Source organism: Parus major, chromosome 2 (assembly GCF_001522545.3).
Source record: "Parus major isolate Abel chromosome 2, Parus_major1.1, whole genome shotgun sequence".
In the NCBI taxonomy this organism is placed as follows: Eukaryota; Metazoa; Chordata; class Aves; order Passeriformes; family Paridae; genus Parus; species Parus major.
This window is the reverse complement of record NC_031769.1, coordinates 91548713-91573829: the sequence shown is the minus strand read 5'-3', so window position 1 is coordinate 91573829 and position 25117 is coordinate 91548713. Positions and strand designations below refer to the sequence as shown.

General features: G+C 41.4%; 2 protein-coding genes and 1 long non-coding RNA gene across 4 annotated transcripts in view; 2 read left to right on the top strand and 1 right to left on the bottom strand.

Moving 5' to 3' along the window:
- PARD6G (par-6 family cell polarity regulator gamma) overlaps positions 1 to 16874 on the top strand; it is a 65363-nt gene extending 48489 nt beyond the window's left edge. Inside the window, exon 3 of the mRNA XM_015617095.2 lies at positions 14100 to 16874. Within this exon, the coding sequence (XP_015472581.1) occupies positions 14100 to 14959 (860 nt within the window). The 3' untranslated portion in view covers positions 14960 to 16874. The remainder of the gene's footprint in view (positions 1 to 14099) is intronic.
- LOC107199712 lies at positions 6853 to 17757 on the bottom strand. 2 transcript variants are annotated; one of them, XR_001519282.2, is made up of 3 exons: positions 17457 to 17757; positions 8383 to 8456; positions 6853 to 7234 (listed from the first exon to the last, which is right to left on the bottom strand). It is a non-coding gene; the product is annotated as an uncharacterized LOC107199712 (long non-coding RNA). The 2 variants fall into 2 exon arrangements; XR_004496037.1 differs by lacking the exon at positions 6853 to 7234 and adding an exon at positions 7654 to 7919.
- Positions 17758 to 18028: 271 nt separating this feature from the next.
- BLOC1S4 (biogenesis of lysosomal organelles complex 1 subunit 4) lies at positions 18029 to 25117 on the top strand. Its single transcript, XM_015617103.3, has 5 exons — positions 18029 to 18283; positions 18604 to 18675; positions 19913 to 20014; positions 20685 to 20819; positions 24148 to 25117. The coding sequence occupies exons 1-5, from the start codon at positions 18071 to 18073 to the stop codon at positions 24244 to 24246; spliced, it is 621 nt and encodes a 206-aa protein (XP_015472589.1). The 5' UTR covers positions 18029 to 18070; the 3' UTR covers positions 24247 to 25117.

The window sequence follows — 25117 nt, the reverse complement described above, 5'->3', positions numbered from 1 at the left end:
TAACTCCCCAGCTAGCGACTGCCTTTTGCTTACCAGGTGGATTTTTGTGAGGCTGGCTTTCTGTTTGGGAAATTTGCTCAGACAGGCTTGTAGTTTTAGGGAGGATTTTATGTTGCTCTTTGGCAGAAAGCTCCCATTGTGAAGGAGCTCAGGCTGACACTGCATAACGTGAGAAGTCTCCTACGCAGCATCCTCCCACAGCCTGCCAGCCTGAGAGCACAGCGCTGGTGCTCTGCGGAGCAGCGAGGAGAGCACTGGGAGCTATTGGCTAACGTGATTATGAAGTTAGGAATCTCCTCCTCACTTCCTGTGGGCTTGTGTGTAATACAAGAGCAAGACTTTTTAATTAGCACAACAATCTGAAGCGAGTAAAAGAGCAGAGCTCAGCTAAAACAGTTTTCCCAGCTGTTTGGGCAAGCAGATGATGTGAAATCTGGCATGTTAACTTTACACTGGCCTTTGACTGATCTGACATGAGAGGCATAAAACCAAACAGGACAGTGGTGCTTTCCCAGGAGAAATATGTGTTACAAATGAGATTCTCCCTTCTATTGACTGGCTTTTTGATGTCTGTGATTCCTAACTGGTCTTGAATGCCTTGCCACTCTCACTATACTTCAGATAGACTTAGTATCAGGATTTTCCAGATTTTTATTTTCTGCAGACAAGCCCTTTCCCCAATTTTCTTTCTTAAACTTTCAGTACTGTATCTGTGTATTAAAAAGTGGAGACTAAGAGTTCAAGTGGATTCCTTTCAACTAACATATCATTTGATTTTCCGTGGTCGAAGGCCTGACTTGTGTGAAATGAGCTGATACAGACAACAGCAAGATGAGCTGTCTTGTGTAGAGTTTCAGTGTGATGTGGTTGTTAAATTGCATCCATGCAGAAGGAAAAACTGGGGCTGAGCAGATAAATATAATCTGCCTGGGTAAGGAAAAGAAGCCCAGGAAAAAAATTAAAATCCTACTTCTCTGCTTTATTTTATTTTTTTCTCACTGCAGCTCCCTCAATTAACGTGGTGTTAGCTGCTAAGCTAAGGACAGGTGTTAACTTTGGAACTTGTTTAACCTGTCTTTTTGATGTTCTGTATCTGTCCTTCAGCATGGGAGGAAGCTCTGGGATCTTCCCAGTTTCTGCAGGAGGTGCTCTGCACTGACGATGCACAGGTGCTGCACTTTGGTCACTTGGCCACCTTTAAGCATGTCCATAACACTTAATATAAGCACAGAAGAAAGAAATCTTCCTTAATCCTGAGAGTGAGTTGTTGGTTCTTAATGTTGATCTCTATGCTGCAGCCACAAAACGTTGTCAAGCTGGTAGACTGTAAATAAGATGTTCCAATTAGGTAGTGTGTTAATGAGCACATGTTAAAATGCAGAACAAGTTAGTGCTGAATGTTTGTATCCCCACCCCCCCAAGAGCATCTTAGCAAGAAGGCATTTTAATCACATTAACCTCTGAGCCATTGTTTTGTTTTATATAGCTATTTGTCTTCACTTTTCATGTCCTTGGAACGTTTTTCTTCTGAAGATGTAACACATCATTGAATAAAAATTCTTGTCTTGGTCACCATTTGGCTCCTATTGTGGGAATTTAGTATGGATTTAGTAATACTGCCTGATCTTATTATTAAAGATCTTGCCAGTTCCTGATGCTGTCTAGCGATTTAAGTGAGGTGGGGAAAGACAGAAAAGGGACACTGGACTTTTGTCTAAAGAAAGCTGAAGGTGTTTTTAGTTCATTATTGTTTCATACGAGAGGTGAAGATGTGATCTGGCTGCTCACAGTAGTCCCCCGAGGGACTGGAGGTGGAGAAAGGTCTCAGAAGCAGACACAAGAAGTGGTAAGCCAAGGTTGCTGCTAGCAGTTCACTGTCTCTGGGCTGGGACACAGCTTGTGTCAAAGCTTGTCAGCTTAACAAGCGCTTGCCTTTTGTATGGAAAGGATGCTTCTGTTGAAAGCATTCTTGGAAACAAACTACGCAGTTTAATGAAAATAAGCCCTAACATACCTCATCTGTTCTTTCCTGCCTTTGAACCCTGCAAATCCCTCCTCTTTCCTTTAAAGCTTCTGGGCTTTGCGTAACCTCTGATGTATTCTCCAGGTTTTTAGTTTAACCATTTTAATGGGAGCTTAGTCTCCCGTGAACAGTAAACTTTTATTTTTAGCACTTCAGGATTTGCAGATGAAAAGGACTTTATGTAATTAGTTCTCTTATGTGGGATGCTTTTCTTTAAGGTGTCTTTTCTGGAACTTGAAATAGTAGTAAATCAGGAGGAGCAATTCCACACTAAGGAGATGCACAGCAGTAATCTGGCCACAGCTTCATTTTCCAGTTACAGTAAAATTCGTGTCCTTACATAGTTTGTGCACTTAGAGCAGGGATCAGGCTGTGAAGGCTGTATGTTCTGTCTGCCCCTACCCCCCCAACAATTAACAGGCAAATGTGGTCATGACTCAGTGTTGTTATCTCTTGTGTAACAGGAAAACTGAGATCATTAAGGGAATTCCCAGTGGCATGAATACTGGGTGTACCCGTGGCATTGGGAACCTCCGTTCATTGTGGTAGGAGATGATGAGGGCTGAACTTGAGCAGTGTCTGTGTTCAGGATCTCATCTCTGGACAGCCATGCCAGTCAAACCGTGAGCAGAAGTGCCATCACTTGCTGCTGCTGGCAGAGTTATGCTTTCATTCAAAAAAACTTGTTTGAGTAGAAGCTATAGGTCTGTATTTCTGTGTTTGGTGTAACTTTTCTAGTGAAATACATGGAGTAAGTGGTACTAGCAGGAGATACGGTGATTCTCACAGCTTCCAGCACTGATACTTGTTAAGAAGGCAAAATGCTTGCGTGAGGTCTGAATTATACTTAGTAAATAAAGTTTTCTTACATTTGAGCCAGTAAATGTCACCTTCACTTGCCACGTGTCATGTTTTGTTCTGATATGGAACCCGATCTAATTCTTTAATTTCTGAATAATCGCTTCCTGTCTGCCACTCCCTTGTTTGTATCATGTGCTCATAGGAAGAAGCACTTCTCTAAAGGAAAAAGTGCACCAGCCACAAGCTTACCACACTCACATAATGATGGAGCATCACAAAAGTTGGAAGAAAGAAGCCAGGTTTTAAGCAGTGTAAACATAGGTAGTGTAGTTGGGATTTTTTTCCCTCCTGTTTTATTTTTCAGTGTTGCAGATCAGTGCTTAATGTTTTAGGAAAAGAGAAACTTCACGGTCCAGTTAGTGGTCATCTGTGACATAAGCCTCTCAAGTATGCAGGTGCTGTGAGTGTCAGCAGGTCTTGGGGACTCTCCTCAGGTGCAAAGTTTGTCCAAGCTGCAGCCTTTAATTACTTTGTGTACATAATTGGGTATCGAGCCGTAGCCAGTGATGGAGAAAAGAATATAGCATTATAGAAATGTTACAGAAATCACTTAACCAGTAACTCGACACAGCTGATCCTTCTGCCTGAATCACCATGATCCTTTAAGTAAGGATTTAAGTAAGCTTCTAAGTAAAACATGCAGTTTTTACTGACAGAATTGGGGATGTGAGTTAAGGGCCTCTCACTTTCTGATGATGTCCAGGAAAGGTTATTCCTAATCTAACATTAAAAGTAACAAGCTGATTTTGTTTTAAGCAGTGGAAGCCACGGTTCTTGTAAGTTAGGCAAGGCTTAATTTCTGTTTTGAAGAAGAGGGATGGGGACATTGCTGTAGCCCTCTTTCTTCATGGTGTTCAGGCAACAAAGGAAAGGAGGGGGATGTGCTACTGTAGCCCAGGTAAGGGCCACCATTGCAGCAGGGGTTATGGGATCCACAGAGTAATGTGTCGTATATGCAAACCAGTGTGAAGACCACAGGGATTATGATAAATATCACACTGAGAACCTGTGAGATGGATTATTATTTTTTCCTTTAAAAATCTACTGTTGTAATGGGAGGGAAAAAAAAAGAAGAAAATATGTATTGTGGGGCCTCTTCCTCTACCAAGATGAGCAGCATGTCCTTGGCTCTGTAGGGAGGCTGTACATGAGGCAAAGTCAGGCAGCCCTCCTTGGACTGATTTTTCTTCATCCCTTCCTTAGCTTGTGGGCAGGGGCTCGGGGTACACCAGTGGCAGTGTTCAGCCGGGGAGAAGCATGTGGGGATGGGGTTGACATTTTGTTTCCCAAGCGGGGAGTTCTTCCCAGCCTCTCTCTGTTAAGCACATTGGCTCTGCACTGCCTGGCACATGGCTGGGCCTCTGCAGGAGCAACTGAGCTCTAGAGAAAAGTCTCCTTTGCTTCTGCCTTCATGGTCATTCAGGAAAATTCTAACTTTGTGCTCTGCAGGCAGCCTTTACTGCTTTGCAACCTGTCCTCAAGGAAAAAAGGCTTCCTGGCTTTTGCTTTGTTCATAACCGGGAAGATGATGATTTCCATTTGTGAGACGAGCAGCCACGTCCTCTGAAGGGGGAAGAGTGCCAGCAACTTGGGGAAGTGTTACAGGTGCAGTTTGAATTGTAGTAGACTGGGCTCTTGACCTTGCTTCTCCTCTGCATTAGAAAACCGAACATTAAATATATTTATATGGTAGGTGTTTGCAACTTTTCTGCTTTGCACCAGCAGCACTTTGAAGCTGCTCCTCCCTTGTCCCCCACCACCTGAGGAGCCCACGATTTTGCTTCACTTGCTGATGCTCCTTTTCAGTGCCGTCATCTCCGTGTGGGACGCGTGGGTTGCGCTGGCCGGGCTCCTCAGCGTGGATGGTGACTGGCTCAGACCTGCTTCTGCCAGGGCTCCGTGCCGCTCCTTCCCCTCCTGCCCGCGGGCTTGGTCCTGCCTGCCGCGGCCTGCTCCAGCCTGGGGAACAGGGGGCTGGAAAACATGTCTCTGCAGGGGCAGTGCCGCCTGTTCCTGCCCCACCAGAAGGCAGGAGATAAGCTGTCTGGGATTCCCACAGTCCCACCGGCCAGGAGGGCATCCCGGTGCATCCGGGAGGCCACAGGTGGAGGCAGGAGCCTGCCAGCGCCGTAGGGCCCGGGGCATCCGGGGCAGCGGCTGTGTGGGGCTGATGAGAGGAGGGTGCAGCTGTCGGGGCTGGCCACGACCGCTGTTTATCTTGTGACTAACCTGACTCCAGCCAGCAAAGTTTGGGAGGCTCCCAGAGGTCGTGACTTGAAAGACAAGTGTTGTAATTAATTTCTTATGCCACGCTTGTTTTGAAGCCTTTTTAATTCCATGATAAGAGGCAGAATCTGGACTTCATTTACAATCCGCTGGGTTGGAGGCAGGAACCAGAAAAGTGCTTTGTGAAGCACTGCAAATGTTTTTCTCTCCATCCCCCACCTTTGCAGGATGCATGTGGTATTATCACACCACAACAGTGAAGCTATGAAAACATTATTGTGTCCTTCTTTTTGAAGAGAGAAAGCACAAACTTAGAAAAAAATTTAACTGCATAAACCCACATCTTTCTCTGAGAAAATCTGGTAGCAACTTCAGAACACTCCAGGATAAAGAGAGTGTGGAAGAAATTGCCTTTATTTCTTTGAGACTTATATTTTCATTAAATATGAACTTCTCCACAGTTGGATGATTTATTTTTTTAAATTATTTTTACTGGGAATTTAAAAGAATATGTGAAAAGGCATTTCCTAGCTTGCCTGTCTGAACTAGCTTGGGATGAATAAGGTGTTACTCAGCAAAAGAATGCGTGAGAAAGAATTACTTCAGAACAGAAAACAGTCTTTTTAGTTCCTTTAGTAGTATGTCACAGATTTAACATTTTCTGCAGTTGAATGTCTCTATTGCTGCCTTTGAATAAGTGCTCCCACTTCTGAGACATCTTTTCCTTCCAAGAAGAAAAACTGCTTGCATGCTACAGAAATATGATTAGCAGTTAGCTGAGCAGGGGGTAATAAAAGAATCTTGATCCTTATCAGTTTTGCTTTTGGCTATGGAGAGAGGATCACCCTAGACTGGAGAGGAGGAGAGCACCTGGCAGAGAAGGAGTGCATAAGTGGCAAACAGTAGCAGAAGGGAGTGTGAGGTACCACACTGGATTTGGGTTCCCTCGGGTGAGCCACAAGCTGTGTTAGCTGATAATGGAGGTCCTGCCTTCCTGGCATGGCTCACCTCTGTTGGCTGTTGAAATGATCTTTGATGCTGATCAAGTTACCTCTGAACAGTGGAAAAGGCTGTGTTTTATTATTTTCATCTGTAGGATGATGGTTCTGATCAGGTTCAGTATTGCAGCCCTTAAAAATAATTTTCTTTCACCTATGACTGTGTAAATAATCTCATCATGAAAATATGCCACCTTTATTTTCTGCTGCCTGATGTTGCGCTGCCTTTCCAAGCTACATTTGAAGCTTCTCCTGAGACTAGTATGAAATAAAAAAATTGTTTCTTTTCAGAGGTATAAAATTCATATTCTGAATTCATGTGATCCTGAGGTGATTTTTTTGTATTACTTTTGGTTTTTCCAAATATTGCAGCAATGAAAAATAGAATTGTATTCTCCTGAATTTGCTCTTTTGCTCAGTCTGTAAACATTTTGTGCATACTACACTTTAGACTTGTGTAAGAAGTAATATTTTTCTACTACCAATTGGGAAACTGTTATATTCAATATTCACTTGATAAAATTTACCACTTTTTGTGTCATTAATGAGCTTTTTATTGTATCTGTGCTGGCAGACTTATGGTAGTTTTGTCTCTCATTTTGTTTTGCATAACACACGTTTTCTGTGGGAAAAAGTGACTCCTTTAGTGCCTGTTTGAGGGAGCAAATGGTGCTCCTCTCAATTGCCTGACACGAATGAATAGGATGTTGTTTGCAGGTGAAAAATTGAGTAGTTGAAATAGAATAATTGAAGGTAGCTTTTTAATAACTTTAAATCTTAAAGTTTATAAGAGGTTATAAATTGCTGAACAGATTGTATGAAATTATCGGTTGGAGAGGGTGGTTTTGAGGATGAATTTATTTTTTTTTTGGTCCCCCCCAAACATCTTTGAATAGGATTGGTAGCCCTCCCATTTTGATACCATCAGCTGAGTGAATACACTTGTTGATGGTTGCTGGGAGTTGTTGGATACATGGTGATAGGCTTCTTTTGCCAGGCCAGCAGGAGAGCTGTTTACAGGTGATGCTATTCCTCTCTGCACCCGGTATTGCTGCTGGGTGTCCTCGCTGCTGGCTGTCCTGGGAAGCCATCTCACCATCAAAACCTCCTGGGCAGCACCTGTCACCTGGGATGAACATAATAATGATTAATATCTGAGAAGTGCAGCAGAAACATTACTCCTCCCAACTTCCGACTGATCTCCTGCAGGAAGTGGGAAAGATTAACTAATACTTTAAAAAAACTCAGCAATGAAGCCAAAGCTTAAAGCCCACAATTTTCTGCTGCTGCAATTACGTAATCTTGGCATAATGTGGTTTGTGGAAAGCAGCAAGGGGGGAAAGGCTGGTGTTTCTGGCATGTTTTAGGATAGAAGAGAAGTTACATATCAAACTTAGAGGAAGAAAACCCTGACAATCCTAGTAATCACTATCTGCACATCCACTGTAATATTTGGGAGTCCAATAGTTGCCTTATGGGACAGTTTGGAGAGCTGGGTTTTGATGTTTCTGAGGACAAGGGTAACTTTGGGAATACATGCCTGGGTGCACCTGTCTCTTCCAAAGCCCTCACTTCTTTCATGGGATGAACTTTCAGGTCGTGCCTCTGCTCCATTGAGCGGGGCTGGGAGTCAAAAACGAGGGCCTCCAACTGAGAAAGGAAGAGATTCAGCAAGGGAACAGTGGCCTCTGATGACAAGCAGTGAGAAGTGCAGGAGGCCCTGCCAGCAGCTCAGGCTAAAGTCCCAAGGAATTGATTGTCTCCATCCTCAAGGCAGCCAGCTTAAAAATGTTTTTTATTCATGTCCAACACTGTAAAGAAACGGAGATTAATGCAGTTCTAGTTTTGGCTGCTGTGACATGCTAAACTGAAGAACAAAATAATATTTACCGTCTTGAAACAACATGTTATATATATATGATATATATATAATATATATGTATTATAGATTGTGTTAGATTTTAATCCTAAACCTATTGATGAACACTTCTTAAGTAGGAAGGCAAATTTATCTCTCTAGTACTGACTAAATCACTGGAGAAAGAAGGTTGTCTTTTGCAAAACTGCAGTTTATTTGACATAGTTCCTGCTTCAAAAGTCCTGTTGAATGTTAATGATAAACTATAACATTTAGGTGGTCTTCTAAATGTTGATGAGATTGTGTCCAGTTTCTTCTGATACAGTGATATGAAGGGAGAGAGATGAGTGAGTATTCATATGTGGGATACATTACTTGATTTTTGACAGAATAACAGCTACAACTACTTTACTTACAGTGTGGTTTTTTTTGGTTTGGTTCACCCAGAGGTTGCTGGCAGCAGTATGGCTGAATTTTTTCTTAAATATTCCTAAAACACATACAATGCAATGTTAGCATTCAGATAATCTTCTTTTTCCCGCCATTAAATACTCCTTGATGAGCAGTATTGGCACTGGTCCTCCCCCCAGGTCATAGTTCATTTTGTATCTGTTTCCTCTTTAAGTCCCTTTGCATGCAGTCAGCCTTACAGGTCATAAATGAGAGACTGCCAGCTTATTTGCTGTCTGATTGCTTTCACAAATGCTTCTGGTGTTGATCTTTCTGAGAAAATAGAAAGTGATTTCAGTTTCTGTCAAAAATGGACAGTGTTTCGTAGCCGGGACACAGAAAGGTAGAAGGGTTAAACATGACAAGTTCCCTTGAAGTGGCTTTATGACTGCTGCTAATTTGAATGCTCAGTAATAGAGATCTGTTGGATGGAGGGGTTACCCTTCACTATTAATGACTCATTGGCCTCCTTCCCAAGCTGCCTGAAGTGCCGCTCTCCCTAGTGGAAGTAATTTTGTCTTTGAAGTACTTTCCAGAGCTGTCAACTAATGTTCCACAGTTCCCAGAGGAAATAATAAGCCATGAGTGCATGTACACTGAAAATGTAGAGTCTGAAATGAACTGTTCCTATAGGAGCCTGGCAGTCTGCTTCTCTGTGGAATTCAGCTTGTTTATACAATCTTATCTGGCGAAGCTTTGGTATTTTATCTGGCAGGCAGTTCCTATGAAAAGCAGCTGTCCAAGCAGTGGGAGTGGTGCTCCTGGTGGTTTTTTCAGAAGGTCTATAATTTCTTGTTTCATGTAAATTACAGAAATACAATACTCTCTTGGCTACAACCAAAGGCTCTAAGCAGTTTTTTTAGCCTTATAAATAGCCTTTTAGTATTCTCAGCTGATATGTCCTGTGTGACTTAATGATAAGGATTTGTGATGCCCACTAGGAAGGTGTAAGGTTTTCTGTAATGCCACATTACAGAACATTAATGTTCTGTAGGCTAGCTACAGAACTGTTAGAAGAACACCTCAAAGTTATCAGTTTTACAGGTATGTTTTTAACCACCACCATCACCATTGTCAAGAAACTGAGCAGAGTCTCCATCTCTGCATGAAGAGATGTCTAACAGAAAGGGGTAAGCAGGTAGTCACAATACTATTAAAAAAACCCCCAAAGCACCCCAGTAACCAAACACATAATAATAGAAAAGACTCAGCCAAAATATTTCAGATTTTGTGTAACTCAATAATAGAGAAAATGTTTCTTCAAATGTACTGAAAGCTGAAGCTTTTGGAGAAAAGAGTGGATATTGAGTGCCTACAGAAGAGTCTGAGGTATTTTTTGTGTAGTTTTGGGGTGCAGATTCAAGGAAGAGAGAATTGAAAAGGTCAGGAGTTCTTCTCCAACTGTGGCAAATTATGTTCTTCATCTCTTCTTACAGGAACAGTACTTTCAGTCAGAAGCAAATTATGGGCACAGGTAAAATTCAGTCCAAGTCTTCTAAAGTTTAGTGGTTATTCAAGATTATCCATCCAGTTCATAGTGCATTTTATCTGAAAACACTGCATCTTGTAGATTAAAATGATCCATACGATCTGGCATATTCTGAGAAATGACAGACATAGTCAAGACCTAAAAGACTAATTCTCCCTCTGTCACCTGTATGTACGTAACATGGCCTCCTTTGAGACATAAGAAAATATGACACCCTGTAACATTCAGTGTTTTAAGCATTGTTCAGATGTGCTGTTTGGTGACACTCTTCATGCTATACATGCAGAGTTCTGTAGACCCCTTTTGTTCTGCAAAAGGGGAATTTGATATTGCAACAAATGAAAAATGAGCTCTGTCTGGTTCCATATGGTACATTCTGGTCTTGCCTGAGACCTGGCATCAAATACAGTCCATTTCTTCAGCTGAAATGGCCTTCCTGCTTGAAATCATGTATGGTGAGAAACTCAAAACCTAACAAGTTGCTGACCTTCATTAAAATTGTGTCATCATAAATTATGTACTGATACAGTTTCCATTTCAGTCTGACACATACCACCTGAGCAGTTTAGTACTGGGAATGGGTAGTGCACCATTGTGTGACCACACCATAGTTGATAAAATTGAATGATGTTCAGGAGTGGCTAACTTCTCCCAGTTCCCTTGTGAAGAAGGAGATTTTATTTTCATTCTGGTGTGGGGATTGATGACTTTCTGCTGCCACAGCAACAATTGATATTAAACTTCAGTTGAGATACTTTCAGTTGAGATTCCTGCAAGAGTAGTAGTTCTAAATAACATTGTGAGTGTAGCTGTTACGTTGTAAAAGATGGTTTTGTTTTGTTTTACTTTTTTTTATTTTAAGGTGATGTCTCAAGTGAAGGTAACCACTAGAGAGCAGGTTACCTTGAATTCAAGTAATGTAATAATGCCTGTATGGTCAAAGAGCATGTATTCTGAACTTTAAATTTTTTCTAGAAAATAAAGTTAGTATTTTTTCTTAAAAACTCTTCAAATTAGCTCTCATTTCTCCAACCTGTAATAGCTTTTAAGTTTTTACCTGTTACAATTAGATTTCATCTTTCTTGTACAGAATCCCATTTATAGTTAGAGTTGGAAACTGCTTGGCACTGTTTTAAAGCAAAATCTCCAGTCATCGGCAGGACATGGACTTAATTTTTTAACATGGTCCAGCCCTGTAATACTAAACCCTAGAACAGTCAGTGGTCCCACACTGAAGGTAACCTGCATCACTTGTAATGCGATCCCTGCTCACGCCTGGTTTGTGTTTGGAGGAAAAAGTTAGCATTTTTGTGGTGAGATGGGCTTTTTGTTATTAAAGGAGGTGGTTGTTTTGAAGCTGTTCAGAGGTTAGGAATGCTGGCAGTCATCTGGGGAGACTGGTTAGTGGGCTGAGCATGGGTGAGGAGGTCACAGGCACAAAACAACCACTTCTTTTGTGCCAGTGCTCTGCTGTTGGTTCAGCTCAAGGGAGGTGCTTCAGAAATTATTTATGTCTGTTAAGAGGGCCATCATACTTCTGTGACTGTGCTACTTTATCATCACAAACCTGCATCTTGTGAGAATTAACTCTCTAGGTTGTTAATTTAAGGGAAAGAAAACAGTTTTGTCAACAAATACTCAGAGATTAATTATTTGGTAAAGCTTTTGCAAGTTTGCCCTAAAGTAATTAAGTATTAATATACTAGCAGAGAGAGAAGGAGGTAACAGCTACCTGTATACTTCCAGGGGATTAATGGCTAGCCATGACGTGTTTCATTTTACCTACACTGCAATGAACTGCACTGACCCGCTAATTTTCTGAGCCTTTAAGGAACATAGGTTTTGTTTCAAGCTTTTTTTGTCAGTACTCCTAGAGACAGTCTTAAATGCATAAACCCATGTGTAATTTTAAGTGGCATCTTAAACTGAAAATTTCTGATAAAGGTTCTCTTGGACCTTAAGGCACAGCAGTACTATTCTACAGCACTGTATTTCAAGTAAGGAAGAATTTGAATTCTAGATCTGAAGTGCCAAGTTGTTTTCATAGAACTGTCACAGAAATTTATCAGTGAATTGTAGGGGTGAGCTGGGCACAGTGTTGGAAACTGTGGTGATGAATGATCTCTCTTGTGCCCCCATACTTTACAAGGAAAAATACTTGTTCTGAACCTTTGGAATAATCCATCCGAAGTAGCTGAATGTAGATGGTGATCCTGGTAAGAAGACAAATCATACCTGGCTTTGGCTGCAGTAATTGGCTACTGTACTCAAAAGAGTAGTCACTGCACTGACTTTTCACCAGGTGGAGTTAAGAAGGTGCTATCACAGTCACTGTTTTGGCTGTGAATACCCCTCCAGAAACCACCTGGGAGCTTGTTGTGTTTGGGTGATTTTAAGGACTTCCAATCCTGTGCCTCACCGGTCTAAAATAACACAACAGGGCCTGTGCAGCTAGTACAGCTCTGAACATCCTGGGAGGAGAGAGAAGAGGTGAATGTCAGGTTAAACACAACAGATTTGTGCAAAGAATATCTTCATTTCACAGAAACTTTTTCTTTAGGATGACCTTCCAGCTGCCTTGTGATGTCCTTAGGGTTACTATAGCCAGTGTAAATAAGTTATAGGAGAATGCAGAAATAATCAGAAGTTTTTTAATTATTTTTTTTCCAGCCCAAAGGGCTATGTAGGATCACTGTATAACTTAGACTGGAAGGGACCACCTCTGGAGTCCAGCTAATCTAACAACCTGCTCTGAGGTTCAGTTAGATCAGGTTGCTACTGACCACTTTTTTTTAGTGTCCTTTAATTAGAGTAACTTAATGTCACTTAATTTAAGTCAGTCAATAACACGTCTTGAAAGTGGGCTTGAAAATGAAACCTTGCAAAACAAAGTTGCAATTATAAGCTTGTTTTTACTAACACCCTTTTTCCCCTTCCAACTTTTATCAGGTAGAGGTATTGTCTTACTCTTTTAAACATTGCTATGCAAGGTTAATTTGTCAGAGAAGCAATTTTCTTAGTGGCAGTTCTGTAATTGCACTTTGTATGGTACTGCTCCTCTTCAACAGGAGAATAAACTGAAAGTCTGTTAATTTATCTGAAAAGTATGCTTAAACTCCTGGTGAAATAACTTTCCACCTAGTGCATGTTTCATGTTTAAAATACGCACAGTATTTTTATTGTGAGATGCAGTGACGCAATTTTGTACACTAACAACTTAATGATTTAAGGGTTTTTTTTTATGCAAAGCATAACATGAACTTCTTATATGGAATAACTTGGTTTACTTGGATGAATTAAAGGTGATCCCTTTCCCCATGCCCTTGAGATAACTGCTACAGAGACTGAAATATTTAAACAATTCCTTAAACTGCAGACTGCAGAAAGGCATTTTCCTGTGAATCTTGCTCTCAAAGGCGGAATGTGTGTGAATCCATGTCCATTCCGTGATCCCTAGCATACAGACTAAGCAGGGGAGTTTCCTCCTACCTGCTTCTCTTTCTGCCAGGCTGCTTGCTTACACAGTAGCTTTTTTTTATCGGGCACTTTTTATTGCTGTCAAGTTCAGCTGATCTGAAGTAAAATACTCCAGAGTGAAAAGTGATGTACCAAGAGGTGCACATTAACAATGCTCCTTTAGTAGAAAAGCCTAGGCTGAAAACATACCTAACTACTCTCCTGCACTCTTGCTTTCATCTTAGGCACATCTTTGTACCTAAGGTTAAGGCAGTGTATTGGGTATTGAAATACTCCCCAGTTTAGATTTTTAGGTTAGAAATGCATATATGCTCCTTGCCCACTAGAGTAAAATTGTGTAAAATACAATCTAGCTCTGAAAATACAGTCTCACATCCAAGATGTTGTATCAGGCTTGCAGCAAGAATTGCCTTCTGCACAGCTGACAACAAGTGTTGAGAATCAGAAGTCTCTTTTCTCCAAAACATGGAAGAAATATGGGGAGTCATAGTAAACAATAAATTCATTCTGAGTGTTGTGCTGGTGGACATAAAGTGAAACAAAGATTAGAGTAAATGAAAGAATTAATTTCATTTTTCCCATATTAGTATTATTTTTTTAAAATATTATTATTATTTCCATAATATGATTAGTGCCTTCACTGAACCAATTGGGGGAGAAAAATGCCCTGCAGCTTGAATTATTCTGTTTGATACATTGGTACTGTCTCTCTTTCAGATGAAGTGGACTACAGCAACTTTGGGACCAATACACTGTCGAGGAAGAAGAAGGCTCTGGTGACACTGCGCAATGACAACCTCCGCCGGCGTCCTCACATCAACATAAGCATGCCTCATGATTTTAGACCAGTGTCTTCCATAATCGATGTGGACATTCTCCCCGAAACACACAGGAGAGTGAGGCTGTATCGACACGGGTGTGAGAAACCCTTGGGATTTTACATTCGTGATGGCACCAGTGTAAGGGTGACTCCTCATGGACTGGAAAAAGTACCCGGCATCTTCATCTCCCGTATGGTTCCTGGTGGCTTGGCAGAGAGCACAGGCTTGCTGGCTGTGAATGACGAAGTCCTGGAAGTCAATGGCATTGAAGTAGCAGGAAAGACTCTTGACCAAGTCACAGACATGATGATTGCCAACAGCCATAATCTCATTATCACAGTCAAGCCAGCAAACCAGAGGAACAATATTATTCGGAGCAGTAGGATGTCTGGTAGCTCTGGTCAGTCTACAGACAGCACTGCGAGTCACCATAGCTTGCCTACATCCCATGTTCTGCAGAACTTCCACCCTGATGAAATGGAGAGTGATGAAGAGGCTGACATTGTCATCGAGGGTGGTCTGGAGCCACAACACATTCCTAAACTGCACAGCCTTACTTCCAGTAGCCTCTCTCGAATCAATGGCAGCAGCCTTAGCCACAGACTTCAAAGGGACCTGGTGCTCAACAACAACTCTGGCCGAGAAAGCAATGGCAACATCCACAAATTACTCAGTTCCTTAAAAACTGATCCCCGACACAGTCTGGTTATCCCCAGAGGAGGTATTGAGGAGGACGGAACAGTCATTACACTTTAGTAGCAATTTCTGCAATTCTCCTTACAGTCTTAAGTGCCAATTGGGACAATCGACTCGTGCAACACGTGCACAAAACAGGGAGCCGATATTCTCACAGACCTCACGGGTGCAGAAAATTGTTGCTTTCTAGGAAACGTGGCATCTGGAGTTAGACATAAAACTGTTATGCACTGCAAAATTTGTCAGGAGAAAGCCAGAGTGCAAAACCTGGTTTATGTCCCGGCCCTGAAGTGAGAACACAAATTTGTTTTAGTTGGTATAAACGTAAGCAGTCTTACAGGCTACCCATGGCAGTGTTATATACTCGGGTTTGAATGCATGGGTAGATGTATTTATACATGCATGTATATGAATTAGATTTAAATAGTAACAGACATGTCTATTTGAAGTGGAACATGGTTTTCTTCTAACACCAGCTAAGGACAGAGTGCTTCTTAATAGCCATCCCGTTGTCTTCTGTTCCATACAGCCCTTCCGCCGACTTGTTTACACCGTCTTCTCAGCGTTATGTCTAATCCAGACGAGCTCTGTAAAAGCAGCCGTTTCCTATTCCGGCGGTAACAGCGCTCGGGAGACGCTGCAGACACATTTTCCAAAGGAAACGATAGAAATCTCTATCCGTATAAACCCGCGTGTTCCCCGCCGTGGCCGCGGCTGCCGGGCCATGGGCCCCACCTGCCGGCCGGCGGGGGCAGCGCCGCGGCCGCCCTGTATTCTCTCACCGTATTTATTAGTTAATACCTCCTTGTTTTGTTTGTTTGGTTTTTTTGTTTGTTTCTTTTTTTGTTTTTTTCACCCCTCCCCGCATCATCTCTGTTTGTTCAGAATCATGGTTCGTGTGAGTTTTTAGGCATGCAAGCCTCAGAGCTGACACAGGTCCTTGCTGTACCTTTGGGGCAATCCACAAAGTCTTTCCTTGACAAGAGATTTCCCTGTGGAGAGGAGGGATGCTGACTGACTCTCAGGCCTAACTTAGAATAGTTCTGTTACCTTTGGACTCCTACAGTAATAAAGCTTTATGTCTGCACAGGACTTCTGGAAAGTTAAAATATACTGGATATTTGGGAAGGTCAGACACCTTTGCTGGGTGGCCAGGTGGCTAGTGAGTGACCAGTGACTGTTGAGTCAGTACCTGTCTGCTTCTGGAAACACCATGAGTTTTATCAAAGTGGTCTAATCTAAAATATTTTGTTATATCTTGATCAGTGTAAGGAACAAAATATAAATGTTTTTAAATGTATTTTTCTACTTTTAGCTTGTGTCATTTGCTCTTTGTTTTTAACTTTGTAGTACATTAAAGCTTTTTTTATATGGTGGAATAGACATTTCTTAAATATTTTATGAACACGAAAATTCAGGAGTCTTGGTTTGGAAAAATTACATTCCGTTTTGGAATCTGTAATGGCTGGAAAAAGGATGTGTGGACTAATTCATTGTTGCTAATTTAGAATACCTGTGGAACAACCAGTCTTCTGCTCATGGTTAAATATCTTTGGGACATTGAACTTAGTTTATTTCTTTTAGATTTGCTTTAAGAGATTATTTTAAAAGTCTTTCACTTACTCTAATTAAAACTTTTCTAGGTATCAAAGCAGCTATAGAGCTGTACGTATTTTTCACAGCACAGTAAGAATAGAACATTGATCCTGTTCATCTTAAAACTGTGTTTGTACTTTACCAAAGGTTTTCATTTAAAAAAAAAAAATCATCAGATTATTGGTGCAGTAAAAAAAATGAATTAGCTGGATATGCTTCAGTCAATCAGATCATCTTATCCAGAAAAAATTGTTACACCTTAAATAAGACTACTTTTATGAATAAGTGGATTTGTCTGGCTGAAGTTACTCATTTTACCTTAGTTAACTGATGAAAATGTGACCTTGTCTGCAATAAAATGTTCACTGTCTGTCTTCTACTCTGTATTTTTTCTCAGTGCCTCAAGCAATTTATGTGGAAGCATCTTCCCTCCCTATGAAAACAAAGTAGCCAGTTTGGGTGGCTCTTCAACTATGCAAGCATTTTAGTGCAGTGTTTTTTCTCATTTCTGCTTTTACTAAAGGTTCCTGTTATTCTAATTTCCATGGGCACCAAGTAGCTTCCTACCCTCCTCCTGCTGCAGACCTGCGGGCTTTGATGGGTAATTCTGGCTCCTTGGAAAAAGGCCAGGATAGCTCTGAGGGCCGCACTGCACCCCTTTGCCCGGCGCCTGCTGGCTGTCACTGCCCATAGAAAGCCTTCTAGTACAATCTATCCCAACTTTTCCACCCCATTCATCACAGGAGGGAGGAAGCATAAGTTGTTTCACACATATGTACAAACTACAAACTGAGAACAGCCAGCTGTCGATGTGGCCTTGGATCCAACACTTTATGAAATAACTTTTAAGACTTGCAAACATTTTGTGCGGCATCATCGTGGGGAAAATACACACAACCCAGCTTCTATTTTGAGTGCCCCACAGCCGTAAGTGAAGCTTTGTTGTAAATTGTCCACTCACAGTGAGCTTCCCTTGCCAGCTCAGGCCGAGATGGGAGGAATCTGCGTGGAAACGCGGCTGAGCCGCTCGGGTTTCACAGGCCGGGGCCCCTTCCCATGTGGGATTAAATGCCGAAGGGGGCTCTGAGGGTGGCTGAGGGAGCAGCGGCACGCCAGCCCTCGCTAAATGCCATCCTCCACAAACGCTCCCGCAGACGGAGCCATGTTCCTGTCCCAGCGCTCGTCAAGGGCTGCTCGGAGGCGGAGGAGGCTGTTTCCTCAGCCAGGGCCGGGCCGCTCCCGTTCCGCCCGCTCCCGGGGCCGGGCCGCTCCCGCTCCGCCCGCTCCCGGGGCCGGGCCAGTCCCGCTCCGCCCGCTCCCTGGGCCGGGCCGCTTCCGTCCCGCCCGCTCCCGGGGCCGGGCCAGTCCCGCTCCCGTCCCGCCCGCTCTCTGGGCCGGGCCGCTCCCGATCCGCCCGCTCCCTAGGCCGGGCCAGTCCCGCTCCCTGGGCCGGGCCAGTCCCGCTCACCCGCTCCCTGGGCCGGGCCCCTCCCGCCCCGCCTGCCGGGAGCGCGGCTGCGCCGGTCCGCCCGGTCATGTGAGGGGCGGTGCCTCCCGGCGGGAGCGGGCCGTGGGATGGCGGCGGCTGCCGGTGCGGGCGAACGGGCTGGAGCTGAGCTGCCGGACGCCTGTCCCGGCGCGGACAGCGGGAACGTGTCCCAGAGCCAAAGCAGAGCCTCCGGCCTCGGGGAAGCGGAGGATGAGGACGCCTCGGAGGCGTCGCTCAGCGCCACCGCCGCCGCCTACTCCGCGTACCTGCTCGCTGACCGCAGCCTCTTCAGCGAGCAGGTGGGCGAGGGGCCGGGCCGGGGCTCCCGGACAGCTCCCGGGCACAGGGAAGGGGTGTCATGGGAGCGCAGCCCTCTGGAGATGGACACGCTCCCGGGCTGGGGCTGTGCAGCACAGGACGTGCCGGGGGTCGCGTCCCTTGCGCTGAACGAAGCCGAGAGAGGAGAAGCCGTGGGATTCCCGTGGGACTGGCTGTAGTCTCACCGGTGTCTATACTCGGTGGTCCGGTTTGTGAGGCTGGCCGGGGTTTTGTGAATTGTGAGAGTGTGGGTGGGCGTGTGTGTGTGTTTTCAGCACTTCAAGTGACCTCTGTTTTGCAGATAGAAAGCTTAGACAAGAGTCTAGAAGACTTATTGACCAGAGTGGATGAATTCGTGGGAATGTTGGACATGGTTCGTATAACTTGCATGTGGTTGTGTTTTCAAAGTCAGATTAAACACAGTTTAATCGGTGTTTGTAAGTAAGACTCGGAGAGAAAGAAGCCTTTAGTCTAGGTAACTTCCAGTATGAAAACATATTTAATAATTAGATGAGTTATTTTGGAATCAGGTAACTCATGGATGAAAACTACCAAGCTTTCATATCAGAGCAAAATGTGTCTATCCAGCTATAGAATCATAGAATCAGATGGAACTTCTTAGGTAGGAAAAGACCTCTAAGATCATCAAATCCAGCCATTAACCCAGCAGTGCCATATTTACCCCTAAACCGTGTCCCAAAGTGCTACATCTTCTAAATACCTCCAGGGATGATGACTATACCACTTCCCTGGGCAACCTGCTTCAACGCTTGACAACCCTTTCAGTGAAGAAATTTTTCCTAACTGCATATTTGTGTAGTTGCATTTGTATTCTTGTCTGTGTATATGTACAGAATCCCATTTTGAACAGTGCAGTGACAGTTTTAAAAGAACAGTATGATATTCTGCTTATCCTTTAAAATACATAAAGACATCCTTTGTTGGTTTTATAATGAAAATACCTAATCAGTTGCCAAGCCACCAAGGCCAGATTTGTCTTTAGGGGACCCTCTTTTCAGAAAGGCAGCTTTGTTTCCACTTTTCTCATAGGGTTAGATGGGGAGACTGAATGGAAACTTCCTGTAAGCTGACATTGGTAGATAGGCTATCTTTTGAAGTGTAGCACATATGGTTCTCCTGCAAAACTCTGCTGTAGGTTTGGAGGGGTTTTTTTAACACCAGTAAACTAAGATTTTTGTGGCCTGACTTTTTTAACAAACCTGAGGAAAAGTACAGGTAGTAAAACTTAAGACAAAATTTTAGCTTAATATATTTAGTTCCTTAGTATGTCTTAGAAAATGCTCCAATCCAGTTCAGAAGAGATGGTATATATACAATGTATATTATATATGTAGCCTATTTTTAATATAAGTATAAAGGTGAATATTAGTCTCTGCAAAATACATTTTCTTCAAAGTTACTTGGAAACTATACTAAAAAGCTATAGTGTATTGATTTTAATTTAGTGTTTTTATACTAATTTATTCCAGTATTTTTAAACTCTGAATTTTATCTGCTCATTGGAGCACGGTTCTAGGCTCCAGAGTAAAATCTACTAAAATTTTGTTTCATTCATTGATTTTTGTATTATTTCTTTGCATTGTCTTTAGATTCGAAGTGATTCCTCTCAAGTTGTCAATGAAAGTATACCTCAAATTTACACAAAAGCTACAGAAATGAGGCAGATATATAGGAAGATTGACAAACTAGAGGTATGTATTTGCTGTCTTCTAGATATATTTTGTTTCCTGATGGAGGGAAAAATCAACGTCTGCATATTTGTGTGTGTGTGTGTACAGGCATGTGGAGTGAGCTCAGGTGAGTTGTTCTCTCCATGTCCATGCTGGGTTCAGTACTTCAGGGTTGATAAAGAGGACTACATTTATGAAGAATTTCTGGGGACTGTGGGAATTCCAGACATATATTTTAAAAAAAAAATAAAAATTGTTCATTGACTGTTTGAAGCAAGGCAGTCTTTTGTGTTAGCTTTCAAATTTTCAGAAACAAATAGAATGAGAGCTCACTTGATCCCTAATAAAGCTTCAAAACCATTGTTCAGATCCTTGGTTTTTCTTTCAGTAGTACAAAGACAGGTAGAAGTCTAGATTCTGAAATATCCAATGTAGTTATTTAAAAGGAAAATTGGAAAAGGAAGATGGTTTTATTAGATTTAACCTGGTTTTCAGTCTTATAAGTATCTCAAGTAATTTTCAGCATTAAAATGAACTTGTAGGCAGAAGGGAAATAGAGCATGAAGTTTTTGACTCCTCATTTAAGCAATGGATCTTTCATCATCGTTTTGCAATGCATAATCCTGTTTTATTTTGTTAGTGAAAATGTCATATTTATTTTCTTGTTTGTTTGGCTTTTTTCCCACACTAGGCTTTTGTGAAAATGATTGGGAATAGCGTCGCTGGACTGGAAGAACGCGTCATAAAGGCAGAAACAGACCTTGGAGCTTTTCCAAGCACATTCAAGAAAATCTTGCACACAATCAGCATGCCATCCTTCCTTAATGTAAGTGAAGTTCTGCTGCCATGTGACTAGCTCAGTTGCTCTGCTTACTAGAGCAGATGATTTAAATAATAATATGTTTGTTACAAGTGTATCTGAATGTAGCTGTACTTGTTTTATATACTTTATTAGGATTTTTACAGAGTTCTCAGGTGTCTTTAAGAAAAAAAAAATAAAAGGAAACAACCAAACTTAAAAATTTAGAAAAATTTAATTTCTTACAGGGATTTGTGTAATGTTGCAAAACTGGCTGAGCACACAGAGAAATTAATGTGAAGGACACAAACAAGCCCATAATGCACAAGCCTCAATACTAAAGCACCCTTGATCTCTGTTGGTATACAAAGCAAGTAGGAAAAGCCCATTACAAGCAACTGCTAAAGGATTCTTCTGCATTGATAACATCACTGCACAAATGTTACCAAAAAAGAAAATGAAAGCTAATCTGCACAGTATTTTTAAAATAATGGTCATGTTTATATTCAATCCACACAGTTTGATAATCATGTTACCACCTTGGTAAACTTTCTAAGGATGCAGTTTTCTCTGTCTTTCCTTGTGGACTGCTCCTTTACAAAAGACTTGAAGTGCTCTCTCTGGTATATTCAGAGATGCCTTACCTAGCACTGAACTGTCATTTTGCCTCGGGTTTAAAATAACCTTTTGGTTACAAAAAAACCCCAAAATCATCTGAATACCTGATGCTTCTTGACATCACCTGTGAACTACAGCATTTGTAAATTCTACTCTTTTGCATCTTGTCAGCTCACAAATTGTTTTATCTTTTCATAAGATTGTTTCATCTTTTCATCTTTTCTGTCTCCTGGTAAGAGTGATGAAAAACATAGCTTTATGGAGGGGGACAGGAAGAAGGTTGTGGCTCTTTGAAGCATTTTTGTTCCTACATCTTCCAATCACATATGGCAACAGAGAAAAATACATATAAAAAGAACATGTGTTGTCTTGTTAAGGCTTGGTTCAAGGAACTTGTTCTTCTCTGCTGTTTACTGTGAAGCCTATAGGTTAGTTATTTTCTCATCTCATTCCTTCATTTTCCTTGGTGTTTTAGTTTAGAGTTCTGTCATTTTTTCTTTAAAAAAACCCTAAAAACAGCAACACAAAGCTGTTCTTTTTTGGGCCAGTTACAAAACCAAAAAACAGCACAAGTTGCCTTGAAGAATATTCAACAGTATTTTCCATTTTTTTCTAGAAACAGTTATCAACCAAGGAATTGCAATCTTCACTTGAAAAGTTTGATAGTTTTAAGAAAGTAGTTTATTTTAATGTTGTATGGGAACACTTTTCGAAATTAGCACTTTTTCCACAATTTAAGAGGTAGAAAATCTTTGAAAGTGTCAGGAAGGTGAACCTGGCATCTCCAGTGGTTTCTTAGTATGATTATGGGTAGCAATAAAATAACACCCAAAACTTACTGGCATTACTTGATTTACTAAAAGGCAGGTTATTGTTCCATGGTGGTTCTGGGTATTGCATAGTAAAATAACTACTTTCAGTAGTAAACACAACCATATGTGAATGAAAATGCCTATAGAGATTTCTCTACATGCCTGATATTTAAGTAGCTCAGTACATCAATGGTGAAGCACATGGTTTGGAAAAGAAGGTTATTCTGATATCATGATTTTCACTGTAGGTGTAGTTCACATTTTACTGCTAGTTTTAAATTACTCAGGTTCCCTCATTTTCTTTCCATTTAAATGTATCTGTTTCTTTTCACAAAGGCTGTTTTTTCTGTTTCTCAAGCTGTGTATTTAAAATCTCCCTTTCAGATCTTGCCCAAAGTTCTTCCCTTGTGAATATCAGGCAGTGTAAAGAACACTACTGTAAGACTTCTAATATTGCTAAGAATGTAGACTATCAAAAGGTAAAAATGTCTGCTAAGCAGCTGCAAAAATAACTGATCATAAATGTGTGCTTAGGCAGTTGTGGGTTCTGTGCCTGCCTATAAATCTTCCTCACTGGATTGAAATGACCCCCTTTTTTCTCAGAGGCAAATACAGCACCTCTTAAATCCATGCCAGGAGCTGCAGAAAACCTGTGACCCGAGTTTCCCATCATCGGTTTCTCTGATAGGACAGGGTAGGAAATGATTTTAAAAATCAGAACTTGGATTTTGAAGGTTGCTCTTACATTTGGCAAAATTTGTCATACAAAGAACACTGATAGTATACATTGTTTATAGATCAGACATTTGCTTATATTTTTTAATTTCATTGCAACTTGGATGGCAAAACAAACTTCGAGAAATTAATGGTATTGTAAAGTTAAAGGCACAATTTTCTATATAGCACGAAAATATGTACTTACTTCATATGGAGCACAAGTATACAGCTCAACTGAATATTGAGAAACTTCCACTTTGTTTCATAGGTGTGGTTATTTTACATCTTCATTTTGGTGCTGTAAAACCTAAACTCCAAGTTACCAATGATATTTGGTGTACTTTTAACTTCGTTAGGTGCGGGCTAATTTCCTCATTTCAAACTGACAGAGCTCTACTAAATAGTTTATCAAAATCTTTTTATTAGTTGAGAGGACCTTTTAATGAATGAAATCTTGATTTCAAGCATTCTGTTTAATGTCAGGCATTGAAAACATACCCTGTGTCTGTGTTGAGTTGCAGTATTATTTACAGGCAGCAAGGCTGACACAGTAGTCACTAGTGGTCCTTGATGTTGTCTCTTTCAGTGAGCCATTTGATATAGCAAAACAATGTACAGGTAATAGTTAATAGAAACATATACTTATATATACTTATATAAATAGAAACTTTCCTGAAAAACAGTGTAACAGCTCTTTTCCAGTCCACTACCAGATTATTTTTAACAGTGTGCCATATGAAGAAGCTCAGCAGCAGCAACTTTCTTGAAAGAATCATTTGCTAGGTGTGTTTCCATAGGAAGACTTTTTGAGTAACTAAATGAGAGCCCAGGCCCAGAGTTGACTAAAAACAAGTGGCTGAGGAAAATTTAAGGCTGGAGCAGAAAAGGTAAAGATGTATGGCTTGGAAAGGATGAAGGTTACAATGACTCTGCCATCATCTGGATGCTACAGTTTGGCTCCTGCAATGCTGGCATTTTGTACGTGTTCTAGGACTGGGTCTGTTCAGGTGCTGGAATGGCAAGGGTCAAAGGCTGCATTTCTTCACTAACATCAGGAATATGCCAGACTCATCTGAGCTATGATTAAGAATTTATTCAACTAAGGAGATACAGTTTAGAAACTTATCTTGTTTTACATTTTAACTCTGCAGGCTTTGTTTTAAAATGCTTTATGAAAAAGGTGAAAAATAAACTTATCTAATTTGCAGAAATCGTCTTCCTCACGACAACAGCAGACCCTCTATGAACCTCCAGTCCTCTTCAAGACTGAAGACTATTTTCCATGTCTTAATGAAGCACCTTATTGATGATTTTTGCTTTGGGATTGATATGAATCAGCCAGAATAGAGAGAGCTAAGTGAACAAAAGGAATACCAACCTCAGAAAGGCTGCCTTTTCTAAGCACTATTGATGGCATATTGCCATTCTGATTCTCGTTGTCTTCCTTCAGGCAATATTTTCAGGTAATCTTTCTTTGTGCACATTATTTTAAAAGCCATCCTAAAACACCATGTAAGTTTTCAGATTCTTTTGGGGAAGGAATTTAAGAATATTTTTGCATTACATTTTTTTTAATACGGAAATAATAGGAAACATACTATTGTATATAAGTTTTTTAACACGTAAATATTTGTGCTGCTGCAAGTGTAAATAGCTATACCACAAGGATGGAGGTTTGTCTTTTTTTCATAATGTGCTGATTGAGGTGAAAGAAAAACTGTGCATAAAATCATCTGTTTCAAGGTTTTAAGCCTGGTCCCTGCAGTTTGTACAGAAAAATGTGGCACATTGGGATATACTTGTTGCAGGGGCAGGACCTGGAAGATCATCAAGGAATCAAGGACATGGTTCAATGCATGTGATGTAGTCCCAGTTCATAAAGCAGACATCCTGCCCCCACTGATGGTCCTCAGGTCACAGTGACCTAGGATTCTAATTATTGCATCATTGTATTGTTTGATGTGTAACCAGGGGGTCATGAAATAGATGTATGTATAGAGAGAGAGATATAGATATATAAAACCTGCTGTCAAAAAGAACAGGTATCTAAGTTGGGAGGGATGACCTTAGACTGAACCTCAATCAGGTACCTGAGCAGATTGCACAACTCTCTGTGGTTACTGAGGCTTCCCATGCTGATTGCAATTTATATTATCAATAAACTAATAGCTGACTAAC